This window comes from Echinops telfairi, unplaced genomic scaffold (genome assembly GCF_000313985.2).
Source record: "Echinops telfairi isolate 266 unplaced genomic scaffold, ASM31398v2 ScPeMD7_9;HRSCAF=40, whole genome shotgun sequence".
In the NCBI taxonomy this organism is placed as follows: Eukaryota; Metazoa; Chordata; class Mammalia; order Afrosoricida; family Tenrecidae; genus Echinops; species Echinops telfairi.
In genome coordinates, this window is record NW_022103906.1 from 43789816 (window position 1) to 43804010 (window position 14195).

A 14195-nucleotide genomic window follows, 5' to 3' on the forward strand; every position below is an offset into this window, starting at 1 on the left:
ACACACACACACACACACACACACACACACCCTTCAAACCAGTTACCACAGGGGTAAACACACCACACCACCCCCTTCAAAGCAGTTGCCACAGGGGCAGAGGGTATTTAAGCTCCTGCAACCCTGACACCCAGAGCCTAAATACACCACCCCAGGCCTTTTTTCAAACTCATAGTTAAACATGAATTGTAAAAATAGTGGGGTAACGACATTTGTTTTCTTTGAAAAGATGTACACTGTTCCTGAGTGTTCTGAAAATTCAATAAGCCATCTTTTGCGAGATGTGTTCCTAATTAATAGTGAGAAGTTGTAGATTCCCAGAAAAATTTTGTCCCTTGAATAGCAGACATTTCCAGCTCTGAGCTAACAAGGCTTTGTAAAAGAGGTCAATGGGTGGCACTGAATGCCTGGGGGATCCTAATGGGTCCCCCTAGTCGAAAGTCACTTTGACTAAAAGGCACATTCCCCAGCAGGCCTGGTGCTTCTTCAGAGAGGGTCACTAACTAGAGCAGGGGTCCTCAAACTATGGCCCGCGGGCCACATGCAGCCCGCAGAGGACATTTATCTGGCCCACGGGGTGTTTTTGCCCCCTTTGTTTTTTTACTTCAAAATAAGATTTGTGCAGTGTGCATAGGAGTTTGTTCATAGTTTTTTTAAAACTATAGTCCAGCCCTCCAACGGGTCTGAGGGACAGTGAACTGGCCCCGTTTAAAACGTTTGAGGATCCCTGAACTAGAGCAACAATGACAACACCCTCTGCACCCATCAGTCGAGAGAGACAACTGACTCAATTCCCAGCAAGCCTGCCCCACAATAAGGTAGGACTGAGTGCCACTGAGGGGTTGCAAGGCTGTGTGTTTACAAGAGTAGTAGGTTCATGTACTATGCGGTGCCCCAGGGCTTCTGCAAGAAACAGAAATCCCTGCCGATTACCAAGACCATCCGTTTCTATTTGGAGAAATGAAGATGGTAGTTCAGGTAGCCCTTCCAAATTTCGATGTCTTTTATAGGGTTGTTTATTAGCAAATTACAGCCACTGACCTTTTACTATGGATAAATACCCCAAACTACACACTGGCATCCTCAGTCCATTCCTACTCTCATGAGAAGAGTTCTCCTATAAGGGTGAGCGATTATAATTCTGCTCAACCTTTGATAACGAATCACCAGCAGGCCCTTTGGGAAACTTCCAGGTTCACATAGAGGGTAGCTGCTTGCGGGCCCGCCCTCTGAAGGCACCAGGGAGGGCGTGTGCCCTGGAATCTTCCCCTCCCTCCCTCGAAACCCCCCTCCCCCCAGAATGGCTAAAGCAGAGATTCATTTCCTAGCTCTGGTTTTCTGCATAAACCCTCCTCAAAACACAAAGGCTCAGGATGGGCCTTAAAGAGTCCTTTTGTTTAGAAAGGGTCATTTCCTGCCTCTAGCTGACACTCAGAAGCTCCCACCCATTTCAAGGCAAGGCATTCATTTTCTTAGGAATTAAAGAGAAAAACATTTTTTCCAGGTATGGAAGCCAGGCGTAAGAAAATATTTTCAAACACATAAAGACACTTCCAAAGTGTAGCACTTCACTGATTTTTCATTTCCTTAAAATAATAATTTAACAAACTAAACAGGCAAAGTCTGGTGTTTTCATTTAAAGGGCTTAAAACCATTCCCCCAAACAGCCCATGCCTTCAGCCCTGATGCATCCTGGCAGGGCAAGCAGTGTTCTGTATAACAACGAGGAACTGGAAAGCCAGTTGGAAGTGGGAAAACCCAGAGTTCAGGTTCCTACAGTGCCCATCAAGTGTTGTCCATCCAATCTCTGTATTTCAATTAAGGGCATGGAGGCTGACAAGCTCCAGAGTGGTTTGCGACGTAGATTACTTGGAGGGAGGGACTGGTTTTGCCACCCCAATAATGCACCTGCTCACACAGCCATCTCTGCACCAGTTTTGGCCAAAAAGAGCATGCTCTCTTGCCCCACGCACCTGACCTCACTCCGTGAGACTTCTTTTTGCTTCTGTGAATGAAGAACATGAAAGGACAGTGATTTGAGACATAAAAGAGATGAGGGGGGAAAAAAACGAGGGAGACGTTGTTAGCCATCCAAAGAGATGAGTTTGAAAACTGTTTCCAAGAATAGAATCACAGATTTGACAAATGTTTTAAGTGAAATGGAAAGTACTTTGAAGGTGATAAGGTTATTTTGTAAAAATGTTTAAATACAATAGATAGCTTTGAAAAAAAATCCAGGTTTTGGGGGGCACCCCCTTGCATGTATATGCTACAGATGGGTTCCAAGATAATTAGACAATGGATGATGGTAAAGTTAAAGTTTGCTCAAGGTCAAGTATTAGGATATTAATAAGGATAATCCAACGGGGCCTGCTTTGTCATTACTGCATTCCTCTGTTCAACTGGCAGGGAGTTTGTCAGTCTGATGCCCAGAGTACCAAGTGCTTACTTTTTCTTTTTTTACCCTGAACAAACAACCCAGCAGCACCTGAATCTGTTAGGCTGACAAGTGGGCATGCATTGTGGCCGTGGGAGCTCTCCGGAGGGTTCACCAAGCACCAGTAACTGCTCCTTCAGGACTAGAGACAGGATCCAGCTGCAGCGACAGCGGGTGTTATCCAGAGCCCTGACCTCTCCTCTCCACAGTGCCGGTTAAAGGAGGCAGGCATAGAAAGCTTGAAGTTAGGCAAACTCTCCAAACCAATTGAGTTCTTAACATAAACCCTTGCCACCCAAGAGTCACAACTGCAAAACAGGAAGCAAGTTCATGACATGAAATACTTCCTCTGACTCCACTTTGACTCACATTTCCCATATTTCATTCCTGGTTTTCTGGAACTATGTACAAAGAGAGGAGGAGTCTTGTTCTTGTGGCTAACGGCTACTACAGCATTCTCACTGCCATCGACTCATAGGGACCCTATAAGACAGGGTAGACCCGCCCGGGTTTCCGTGACTGTAACTGACTTAGGGGTATAGGAAGTCTCATCTTTCCCCCTTGGAGGGGTTGGTGGTTTTGAACTGCCAGCCTCTCAGATCACAGCCCAACTTGTAACCACTACGCCACCAGAGCTTGAACCATTAGCAAAGGGCCTATCGACTATTTAGCCTTCAAAACAAAACTTCTCACTTTCAGAGACTATAAGATGAGCAGTGTAGTTTCTGTGAGGAAGGTGTTGGGACCCAAGAAATGAACCAAATGAACATCGATACGTAAAATTCAATCTGGAAATGCTGAGAGATTTATTTCTGATGATGTGATTTACATTGCACAACCTTCAGAGTTAAACAGGTTGTATTCCGGCTTATCTAACAAATAAATGAAGCCATTTCAGACCTTGTGCTAGGTATGATGTACAGGGAGGTGTCTGCTGCTGCTGGGTCACTGGGATGCCATGACCGTGCGCACACAGGTACTGTGCGTAAGGAGGACTACCTGGGAAACGAGGGATGCGATCCAGGTTGGGAATGTGGAGCTCCTTTAAACTTGGAGATCAAAGCCCTCTCGGGGTGATACTTGAACTGAGATCTGAGAGAGTGGCAGGAAGGAGTCAGCCCTGTAAACATCTGGGATAGGGGTGTCCGGGTCAAAGGGAAGAGCAAGCATAAAGGCCCTGAAGCACGAACAAGTTTGGCAAGTTTCAGCTACTTAAAACAAGGCTCCAGTAGCTGAAATATAAAACAAGAGGCCGTGATTCTTGCAGATGAGGTCAGAGATGAGCAAGGACTTAGTCATGTGAGCCTCGTTCCCTCAGAACTTCAGTTGGAGAGCCATGAAGCTGTGCAGGCAACACCCGCTCAGCTGGTTTGTTACAAGCACAAACCAGATGCTGTCCAGTGAACGCTGGGTCGGGCAGTCGGCGACTGAGTTAATATGCGAAATCCACAAATGCTTTTACAAGTCTGATTACATTTGGATTGGCACCTGTATAGGAAAAACAACAGCAACAAAACCCTCGGATATTCTTATGCGTATTAAGATTAGGAAGGTCAAAAAGCAAACTTTGGAAACAAACAATAAAGGGTCTCAGATAATTCCTCTGCTCCCTACTGGGGCAATGCTTTGGAAGGCCTGGGAAAAGGGGGAAGTGGACTTCGGGAGAGGGAGGACAGAACCCTAAGTTGGTGCGGCCTCAAGTGGATTCCAGCACTGCGTCTATTTTTCCTCTTCCTTCAACTCAGATAAGCAAGGCCCTGAGGAGCAACAATTACCAGCGGATCCAGTGCGCATCCCCCACCATCCCGGGGGAGGCACCGGACGGAAGTGCATGTCCCCAGCGCCCCAATCACATCCTGCCAGCTAGGAGCAATACTGTATTGAAAAGCAGATACCTCTTCGGAAACTCACACATCTGTAGCTCACACATGCTGGGTAAAGTAATTACACTTTGGTAGCACTTCCGCTCGAAGCACAAAGGGATCCCTGGTACTTCAGTAATTAGATAGCACTTCTGCACGGCACCTTCTCCCACAAGGACTTAACTATCCACCTCACAGGTGAGCATCACAGGAATTTTTCACGGAACAGGATCTGGGGGATTCAAGACTTTTGTTGTTTTTTAATCTTCAGGATTTCTCTTAGGACACTGTTGGCCGCTAGTCAGTATATCTACCTGGTGGCCTAAGAATTCAGGAAAATCAGAAGGCTGCCATTAAGAATCAACTCATGATTCACGAAGAGAAATGAGTGAAAACAGATGTTGAATTTGTTTTCTATGGGCGGGTGCAATGCAGATTTCGCATACTTGGGTAGGATCTTCCCAGCGGACAGATGGCTCCGGGCCACCTCGGCATTCTCTTTGCATTTTAAATTTGTGTGACAATACCATGTTACCGTTGGAATTTGAATCCGCCTTCTAGGTGCGAAGGGCATTAATTACTGCCATTTCCTCTTCACATTCCACACACCGGGCGGGCGCTATCATGGTTGCTAATGGTTGCCGCAGGGTTAATGCCCTTAGAGAAATAGGACTAGAAAATAAAAGTGGTTGGTTCCTTTTTAAGTTCCAGAATGACTTTTCTTCCCCGCTGGTCAGAAAAAGTAGCAAACCTTTAGGAAAGGGAGCTTGAATAAACTGAGTAATCTGTCCAACAGATGGGATCATCTGACTGGCAAGTCAGCAGTTCGAAACCACCAGCAGATTCCTAAGGGTCACTCGCTGCGAGTCGAGCCGGAACCCAGCCTCCCCGGGCCCTCAATAAAGTTTAAAAATAAAGCAACTTGGAGAATTTATTTTTCCTATAAGTGTACAAAGGATCAGCCACTTCAGCCCATTTATAGATTTGGTGGTGGCTTGATCTTTTCTAGGTTGGAAAGTCGGAAACGTCGGCGAGGCAAGAAACCTGTCTATTACAAATTTTGGAGGAAAATCACTTCTGGATATTTCATAAAGGCAATAAAGTATATGAGGAGAGTTCTAAGATCCCTGATAGCTTTCTACACTTTCAAATATACAAATGTACACAAAAATTATAACTAGGAAGTTTATTCTTACATACCAAAATTAAAGAGTGCTTTAAAAAGTGTATCATTTTTAAATGAGAATTTGATTTCTCCCAATTCCCTCCAGACATTTAAAAAAATGTTTTAAAGTAAACCGTATCTTTCCTAAGAACTCAGGTCTCATGCCTCTCTTCAATTAGGGGAGCACTCAGTCGTATCTCCCCTACTGTCTGTCAATGGCCAGTTGTGCTTTTCTATTGTTTTGAAATAAGTAAATTCAAGAGCAGAAGGCTGCACTGTGTACCTCTCTCGTTTTCCCGTCCCCGTTGCGCCTTCTTTACCAGCCTCTCTCTTTTCTATTTGTACAAAGGCAACCACCATCCAGCCTATTCCTCTCCAAAAGACAGCCACTGAGCGACTTAAGGGAAGTCTCTCATCCTCCCACCGCCCCAACCAGCGGGCATCAGGGCTTCCACATCTCCCTTTCACTCACCAGGGCCAGCCACTACACCTTACCCATTCCTCAGTCCGGATCCTACTCTTAATCCCCCACAGCTCCTCTAGAGCCCCTCTTCCCCACTGGGACTTCCCAGAACGCAGCCAAGTCTCTTGCTTCTAAGCACAGGCTGGAGTCAAGATTCCCCAGCATGGACCGCATCTGGGCTCCGGCATCTCATCTCACTGGGCCATCCCACCCTCCCTTCTCCTTTCATCTGCACTGCCCACCCCACCCCATATCTCCTGCCAAGCCTAGCTGCCTTTCTGGAACTGCTCCTTTATAAGAGGCTCTAGAGCAGTGGTTTTCAACCTTCCTCATGCCGCGACCCTTTAATACAGTTCCTCATGTTGTGGTGACCCCCCAACCATAAAATTATTTCGTTGCTACTTCATTCTGTAATTTTGTTATGCTACTGTTATGAATCATAAATATCTGATATGCAGGATGCATTTTCATTGTTACAAATTGAACATCATTACTTAGTGATTAATCACAAAGCAATATCTAATTATATATTGTGATAGATTTATTTCTAATTACAAATAAATGAAATTTTGTCTTGAAGCACGATGTAGCATGGGTACAGTCTTAATATAACAACAGCAGATTACATCGCTACATTTTCCGATAGTATGCGTAAAAAAGCCAAGTCTCGGTTCCTAAGACCATCGGGGTCGCGACCCACAGGTTGAAAACCTTGGCTCTAGCTGTTCCTAGAGGAGTTCTTGGGTGAGGCAAAAGGAGCCCTAGTGGCAGAGTTGATGAGGCCACAAGCTGCTACCCACAAGGTCAGTTCAAAAGGACTAGTCTCCATGGGAGAAAGGCGGCTTTCTACTCCTGGAAAGAGTCATGGGCTCGGAGGCTCACAGGGGAGCTTGTCCTCTAGGGTCGGTTTGAGTCAGCATTTGCTAGTTGGAGGTGAGGATGGTTTGGTTTGAGGGGGGCAAACTGTGAACACACTCCAAACAGTTTTAACACAGCCTAAGGTTTCTAGTCCACGCAGAGGACCCAGCGGCCCTACTCCGGCATGGGAAACCCTATGGGTCACAGTCCCGACACAGGGGTGGCCAGGACTCAGAGTTGGATAGAGACCACTGGTTTTAAAAATGCCCAACAACAGGGATCATCCCTTTTTCTGAGCCATCTTCTCTTCTCTCCACTGCCGCAACCCCTCCCCTATCTGACAAGGTTCACGAAGGCCTTGCTCAGATTCCACGACGACAGCGTTCTTGGACCCGCTACACCACCTGTCCTCACAGAGCTGGCTATGTTCTCGCACCCGGGCTTTCTGTGGGATGCCTGTCTGTGGGCACAGGGTCACACCATTACACTGCGAGCAACCACTTAGGGTAGGGCTGGCCCCTCCTGCGTCTTGGCACCTCCAGGCTCAGGCACACCACACTGTGCCAGGCTATTCACGCCCCCAGGACCTTGCTGCGTCCAGTCCACATGAAGGCTTGCTGCGAGGATGACATAAACCAGTACATGCAAATGCTTGGCCAGTATTTGGTACATAATACGAATGCAATAAAAGTTGAGTGATGATTACCCCTGGAGTGGGTGAATAAAAGGATTACTGACATGTTCAAAGGCTCAAATATTTCCACGTTTCCTTTTCTTCTTTCCTATTAAGAGCAAAATTGACAAACTGGGTGCCCTTTTCTAGGGATGTGATCAGCTTCCAGTTCGATATAATGTTAACCACTAACCCTACTCAGGCCCACAAGGCCCACCTCACCCAGAATGCAATAAAATTGTTCCAAATATCCCCCCAGAATCCTCTGGGGTGAGGCCGTGTTAGAAGTTATCCCCATAAATCTATTAGCAGAGGGAGGGGAGGCTCCAACAGACTCCCGTCCACACTAGCTTCCATCTACCATCTAGTCCCAGGCAGTCACGCTTGCTGCTGCTATTAAGGGTCATTCTCCTTCCTTCTGAAGTTCTTTGACCAAAGCAAGCGCTGCTTGAGAGGAGCATTTGCACTCCCTCTCACCTACCCCCAGGCAGACAGTAAGGTGCCAAATGAAACTGAACACAAACATTCCTGAGTGGCTGTCACACAGAGGAGGCTTGTTTGGGAACACAGGGAGCTCGTGCTCCTCCACCTAACCAAGGCTACCGGAAGCACACATCAAAGAGGGCAAATCAAAGGCTAGTGGTGAAAACTCAGCTGTACCTAAGTGAAGGCCTGATGGGCCAGGCATGCTTCACCTGAGCCCACCTGGGAAATTCAACTACACCTGAGAATGAGTAGCTCTCCATCAAGAGTGAACGTCTGGTGGGCCGGGCATGATTATCTGTGCGAGTCTGCACACTCGGAGGATAGGGGTAAGGGCGCAAGCAGATAATGTCCCCTCCTGCTGGTCCAGCCGTGACTACCCCTGTCAATCCCTAGTGAGGAGACCCTCAGCACAAGCCAAATGGCTGCTTCGCCACAGCTCATCTACACAAAGGGATCATCACTAACCTCATCAGGAAGGATCTAGCAGACCAGGTGCTGATAAAGAATCCCATGGGTCTACGGCACTCCAGTCGGGGGGTAGCATTGGACGGATAACTGGAAGGGAACCTCCAAGCCACTCACTCCTCGGGAGAACAATGAGCTTAGGAAACGAAACCCTATTCCAGGCACTCCGAGTCGGCATCAACCTGAGGGCAGTGGGTTTTTGTTGTTGTATAAATAAAATACGCGTCTATAAATAAACCAATTGACCTGCTGATAAGGTACTACATACACTAGGGTCGGTGATGAGTACTAGATGACAGAAGTGTTTTGTTGTTAAAAAAAAAATTAAAGAAGGCAACCATCTAGGCGCTAGAGGACTTTCTCCAGAATTAGACAACAGGAGGTCACTTCTGTCGGCATTCTGAGGACAAAAAAACAAATCGGGTCTTTGGTGTGGGCCCTCAGATGAGGCTGAAGCTTGAATCCTGCCTTGGAAATAGCTCTTCTTCCAGAGAGGAAGAGGGTGCAAGATGCTAAAGCAAATGGTATGCAGAGTACAGAGTCGAGCCATTCAGGCTTCATTTGGTGGAGAACAGATGCTGCTGAAGGATTTGGGCGTCCGAGGGTCAGAGAGGGACTGACCACCGAGGAAAAGGCCAATAGAACAGGGAAAGCAGCTAACAACTCACACAGGATCCAGGCTAATGAAATGCATTTGATAAGCGTTATGAAGAAAGGTGATAGGGAATAGAATATGGTTTTGTGACATCTACAGACATTCCCAAAGGAATTCAAAGAACTCTCCAAAGCCACCAGTTCATTAATTCTGTAATTTCATTACAGAAAAATTTAGAAACACACAGATAAGTCGCAGAAAGTAAATTAACAATGACTTGTCATCTAACCAGGTTACTTTTGTTAAATATTTGATTTTATGTATACATATGTATTTTAAAGAATTGATAGCACGCGATGTAAATTTTTCATCTTTTCATCAAATGCAATCATTACACACTACATATCCAAGTCATTTGCACTCAAGCAGAATCCCGGTGTGTGTCGGAAGAGGCCCATTCGTTGCTCCCCAGCATAGGGGTTTCCAATGGCTGCGTTTGGGAAAGCGTGTCATTGGCACTTTCTTCTGTGGAATGCTGGGGTGTTCTGGAAACTCCAAGTTTTGGAGTGTGCTAACTGCACCACCCAAGGAGACTCCATATAATCTTTAGGGGAAATCATGTATTGCGAATTATCCCCTCAACTAAAATGTAACCTCTAAGAACATGGCCTTTGCTGGCTGCCTCATACTACCTACCTTTCAAGAAGCATCATGCGATGACATTATCAGGCGTTCTGATGGCGCGTTGGAAAGCTCCCCGAGAAGTCCGCTATATTCTTTAAGACCCCAATATTTTGGTAACATTACGAGGCACTTTCTTTAAAAATAAGGAAAGCAAAGTTGCAATGCACCAGTTTCTGGGTACAGATGAGGCTGCCTCTAAAACCCTGTAGGCAGCTTCCGTTCTGTGTCAGAACTGACTCAATGTTGGTGTGGTTGGTTTCAGGGTTTTTTTGAGGCGATAATCATTTATATAAGCAAACAAATCTTCGTGCATGCTTATTAGTTCCATAGGGTAAATTCCTAAAAATACAGTGACTGAATTGAAGGGCCATAAGCATGCTTTCATTGGTAATGCCGAAGTCCTTCAGTTCTAGACACTTTGACCCTCAAAACAAAACGTATTATGAGCCATCACCAAATAGAGGACTATGTCTTGGTAAAGAACCTATGACTCACCCATCCACACTATCCATCAAAAAGCCAAGGTCACTGGGGTGGGGGTGAGGGGCTGTTTGCACTTAAAAAGCCACATCAGGGAAATTCTACAGCCATCACCAGAAAAATAACTCCAAGTGTATGTCCACTGGCAGTGATCTTAAGGGCACCCTCCTCCTATAAGGTCACACCACCTTTTCATCCAAAATACTGTCACCAAATCCTATTCTATGATGAAAAACATAAGTTTATGGTAGTAGCTTTGATTCAGCATTAACGGAGACTCCTAAGACAGCTACATTTTCTAAGATTGTCCTGGACTTTCCAAAGCCTTAATATAAACTGATCTTACTGCTCAACACGAGGCGCCAGGGCAAACTGACATGGTCCCCACTTTTCTCTGGGCCAATGAGCAATAACATTTGTTCTTTATGACCCAATGTTTTGGAAAATTTACTAAGCACTTTAAAAGTAAATATAAAGATTTGATTTAAGTGCTGAAGAATTGCCTGTACATGATTTCGGCCTGACATCTTTTTGATCAATATTCTTAACAGTGCCAAGTTTTTCGCTAGTTTGGTTTTATTTTAAGCGCGTCAGTGCAGTCAAAGCAATTTAAGGAAAATTACTTAACACCAGTGCCTCAACATAATAAAATGCCTTTTAAAAATGATTTGCAATCCTCCTGAAAAATACTACATGACATGGATAAAATAAAACCAGGTTACCTATGAATCCATTTTCTTTTTTCTTTCTTTTTGAATCCACTTTCCATAAAAGAAATTTCTAGTTCAAAATCCTGTGTTCAACAAGCAAGTTCTTTCTACGACAAGATTACAAAGTCAGTATATTTGACTATCTTAAAACTTGCAATAAATGGTTAGCTACAACTTAAAGTCTATGGCTTACAAATTTACTAGTAATAAAGTCTGATCAAGTTAAGGATATAAGGCATTTTAAGAGAATATTATTACATGGACTAAAATTATACAGGCAAATTTGAGGAATTCTTTCACTTGATAAATGATGTAAAATATTACCGGATGGTCTCTACAGAATAAAGCTTATAAATCTTAGATCCCAGTAAGAGCGCAATGACTAGCTTTTCTTTATAAGGACAACTTGTACAAGAACAAACAGTTAAAACACACTAGAAACCAGGAAGCCAGATGTACTACCTCTCTGACACCATTGGCTGGCCAAATCTTAAAATTATTTTTCCTCAAAGTTTTAAATGCTATCCAAAGCAGAAGTGCATGTCCTTCCCAAGTTCTTAAAAACTTTCAACCCTAACAAGCTGCAAAAATTATCCTAACTCTAATTCTGTTCAATATAGAGTTGGAAGTCAATAAGCGTTTCAGCATCATTATTGCTTCAGAATAAAAAAGCATCAAATAAGCGTTTCAGCATCATTATTGCTTCAGAATAAAAAAGCATCAAATGCTCTCGAACGGGGCTGAAATATACTGGATGATAAAAGGAGCTCATTTTTTTAAAAAAAGGGAAAAACACAAATAAACCACCCTGATGATCTATGAAACAAGCTATTTTCTCTTGCTGATTGTATCCACACTTCCCAATCAGTTTAATTAATGGCCATCCGAAACTACAACAAAACGCGCTTTTCCTCTCCTGCCATCGTGGGGTACGTGCACATTTTAGATGTGTGTGTTCTGTTTACTGGAGTCTTCTACCAAAGCTTTTAAATGTGTTTGAGACCCAACTTCTGATCCTCTGGGTGGGCAGAGAAAAGGTCCAGAGTGGTGGTTTTGTACACTGTTGAGCACATTAACGGGACTCACCAAATACCAATATTTATTTTACTTGTGGCTTTCAGGGCTGGGGTGGAGGGGGGGAGGAGTGAGTCTTCCCAAAACAAACAAAATCCAAAACAGGAAATTGGGGGCAAAACTGCCTAGATCATCCAGGGCAACGCTTTTCTTTTCCTGAGTTTCTGACATAGGTCCTACCCCTCCTCTTGCACAGCTTGAGTGCTGCCAAAATCTGTCCACCTAGTTTTAAAACAAGTGTTTGGCTAAATGCACTGGCACTTTCCTGAGGCCACATGGAATTCCCACCTGAAAGGAACAGGGGGTGGTGGGTGGCAGGGAGACTGTCTGGGGTGGGATATAGCATCTCCCGCAGTGGAGCAAGGCCCTGGAACAGAGCAGGCAAATTTCAATCCTGGTGGCCGCTGAGGCCGGCCCTGCAGAAAAATGTGGCTTTTTGCTACTCAATTCCATTCACTTAAATGGGTTATGGTTGTGGAACATGCATACCTCTTTTTTGCCGCCTACCAAAAGGAAAAAATAATCTGACTTCCCAGGATTAATTTTTCCCCAGTTACAAGTTTTTACAATTGGGGGTGGGGTGGGGGTGGGAGTTTAAACCTAGAGAGATGGTTTCAAGTGATAGATTTGTACCCCTCAAGTGCATTGACAGCTAATTTCACTGAAATAAGAGAAACTACAGAAGCAGGCCATGATTCTCTTGGTGTTAAATGGATTGGGTAAACTAGCAGACCCTACAAAGCAAATTTGTCATCATCTTAAAGCTTTTCTTAAGTGATAAGGAAAATAACATTGCAAAGTCACCAGTAAGATTAAAAACAAAAAAGGTAGGAGTTGCTATTCAAGTCTCCATCTCTTTAAAAAAAGAAAAGAAAGATCGGTACGCTTTCACTTGTTAAAAAACTTTTCAAAATTAGCAGTCTACTTTCAGAATCATTAAAGACAACTTCCTCAGTTAAGAAGGCAATTTTTTTCTACCTTATCAGTTCTTGTAGGCTGCAGGATCACACAATTAAGAGGAATACCTTGTATTTACTTTGCATAATTTTACAGTCTTAGTTCTCGAATCTTCTCCACTTAGGTAGTTATCATTAACAAACAGACAACACGCAGCTGGTTTATACATCTATTAACAAATTGCCCCCACGTTTGGTTTCACTATCTGAATTTGTTTGCGCTCACATAGGGTTTCAATAAGAATCTCCGCTTCTGAACTACCTTGAATCGGCTTTACCACACACGGTCTTCACTTTATAAATTAGGATGTAATATATATAAGAATGTGATACAGGTCAGATCTAGATATATACTTTCTGTCATTTGCACACACGAAATAGTTCCTTTTAGTATGTTTAAGAACTCAGCTACTGAAAGATCTCTTGAATTAGCAAACTACTCGGACTCCAGATAACTGTACCTGCAGAAACGGAGTATTTAAAAGGATACCACTAATACCCTACGTACAAAAATTCTGCGATGTTTGAGTCCCTCTCTGCATTTATACGATTTTGTATTTCCACCCAAGAAACTCTTCGTAGCCGCAAATTTTTGTCGTTATTATGAACGCATCACATACAATTTATGTTCAGGAATCAAAGGGCTGTTAAAATAGCTCCGATGGTCATTTGGTGAACTATTAAGTTAACCTTTTTTAAAAAAAAATCATGTCCCCTCTATCTATCCATCATCACCCCTAAGTTTGCTAAAACTAGCCGCTCAGGTTCGGGGGTCTTTGACTCATCAGAGAAGAATGTGGGTGATGAATTGTCTATTAAACCAAAATGCTTCCGCTTGAAGGACATTGACCAAAAAACTTTTAACATTGAAAAGGTGGGGCGGCGGGGAGCGTGGAGGGGTGTGGGAGCAGAAGATAATCTTTGAAGGAAGGAGAATTTATTCCTGAGTTTCTTAACACACACACACACACACACACACACCACCACTCCACCCCCACCACCCCTTCCAATCTCAGAAGCAGATCTCTATCCTGACCCTCCGGCACCCTATCATCTGAGGTCACCCCGGAGTCACTTCTCCATTCCCGAGCAAACAAAGTTGGTCATTCTACTTACAAAAGTCTCCGTAGAGTGCTTAGGAGTTATGCAATTTTAGGCACAGTGTGGCCGCCGAGTGTGGACCCCCCAAAACACAGCCCAGGGACACATGATGAGATTGCGTCCTGGGGCAAGGGCACTTCGCAAACTTGCGACGACGGCGGCCCCCTCCCGAGGCACCTGGCCGGC

General features: G+C 44.4%; 1 protein-coding gene across 1 annotated transcript in view; it reads right to left on the reverse strand.

The window, feature by feature from the left end:
- RBPMS (RNA binding protein, mRNA processing factor) overlaps positions 1-13977 on the reverse strand; it is a 189924-nt gene extending 175947 nt beyond the window's left edge. The window contains exon 1 of the mRNA XM_045286873.1: positions 13945-13977. Within this exon, the coding sequence (XP_045142808.1) occupies positions 13945-13962 (18 nt within the window). The 5' untranslated portion in view covers positions 13963-13977. The remainder of the gene's footprint in view (positions 1-13944) is intronic.
- Positions 13978-14195: the final 218 nt, after the last annotated feature.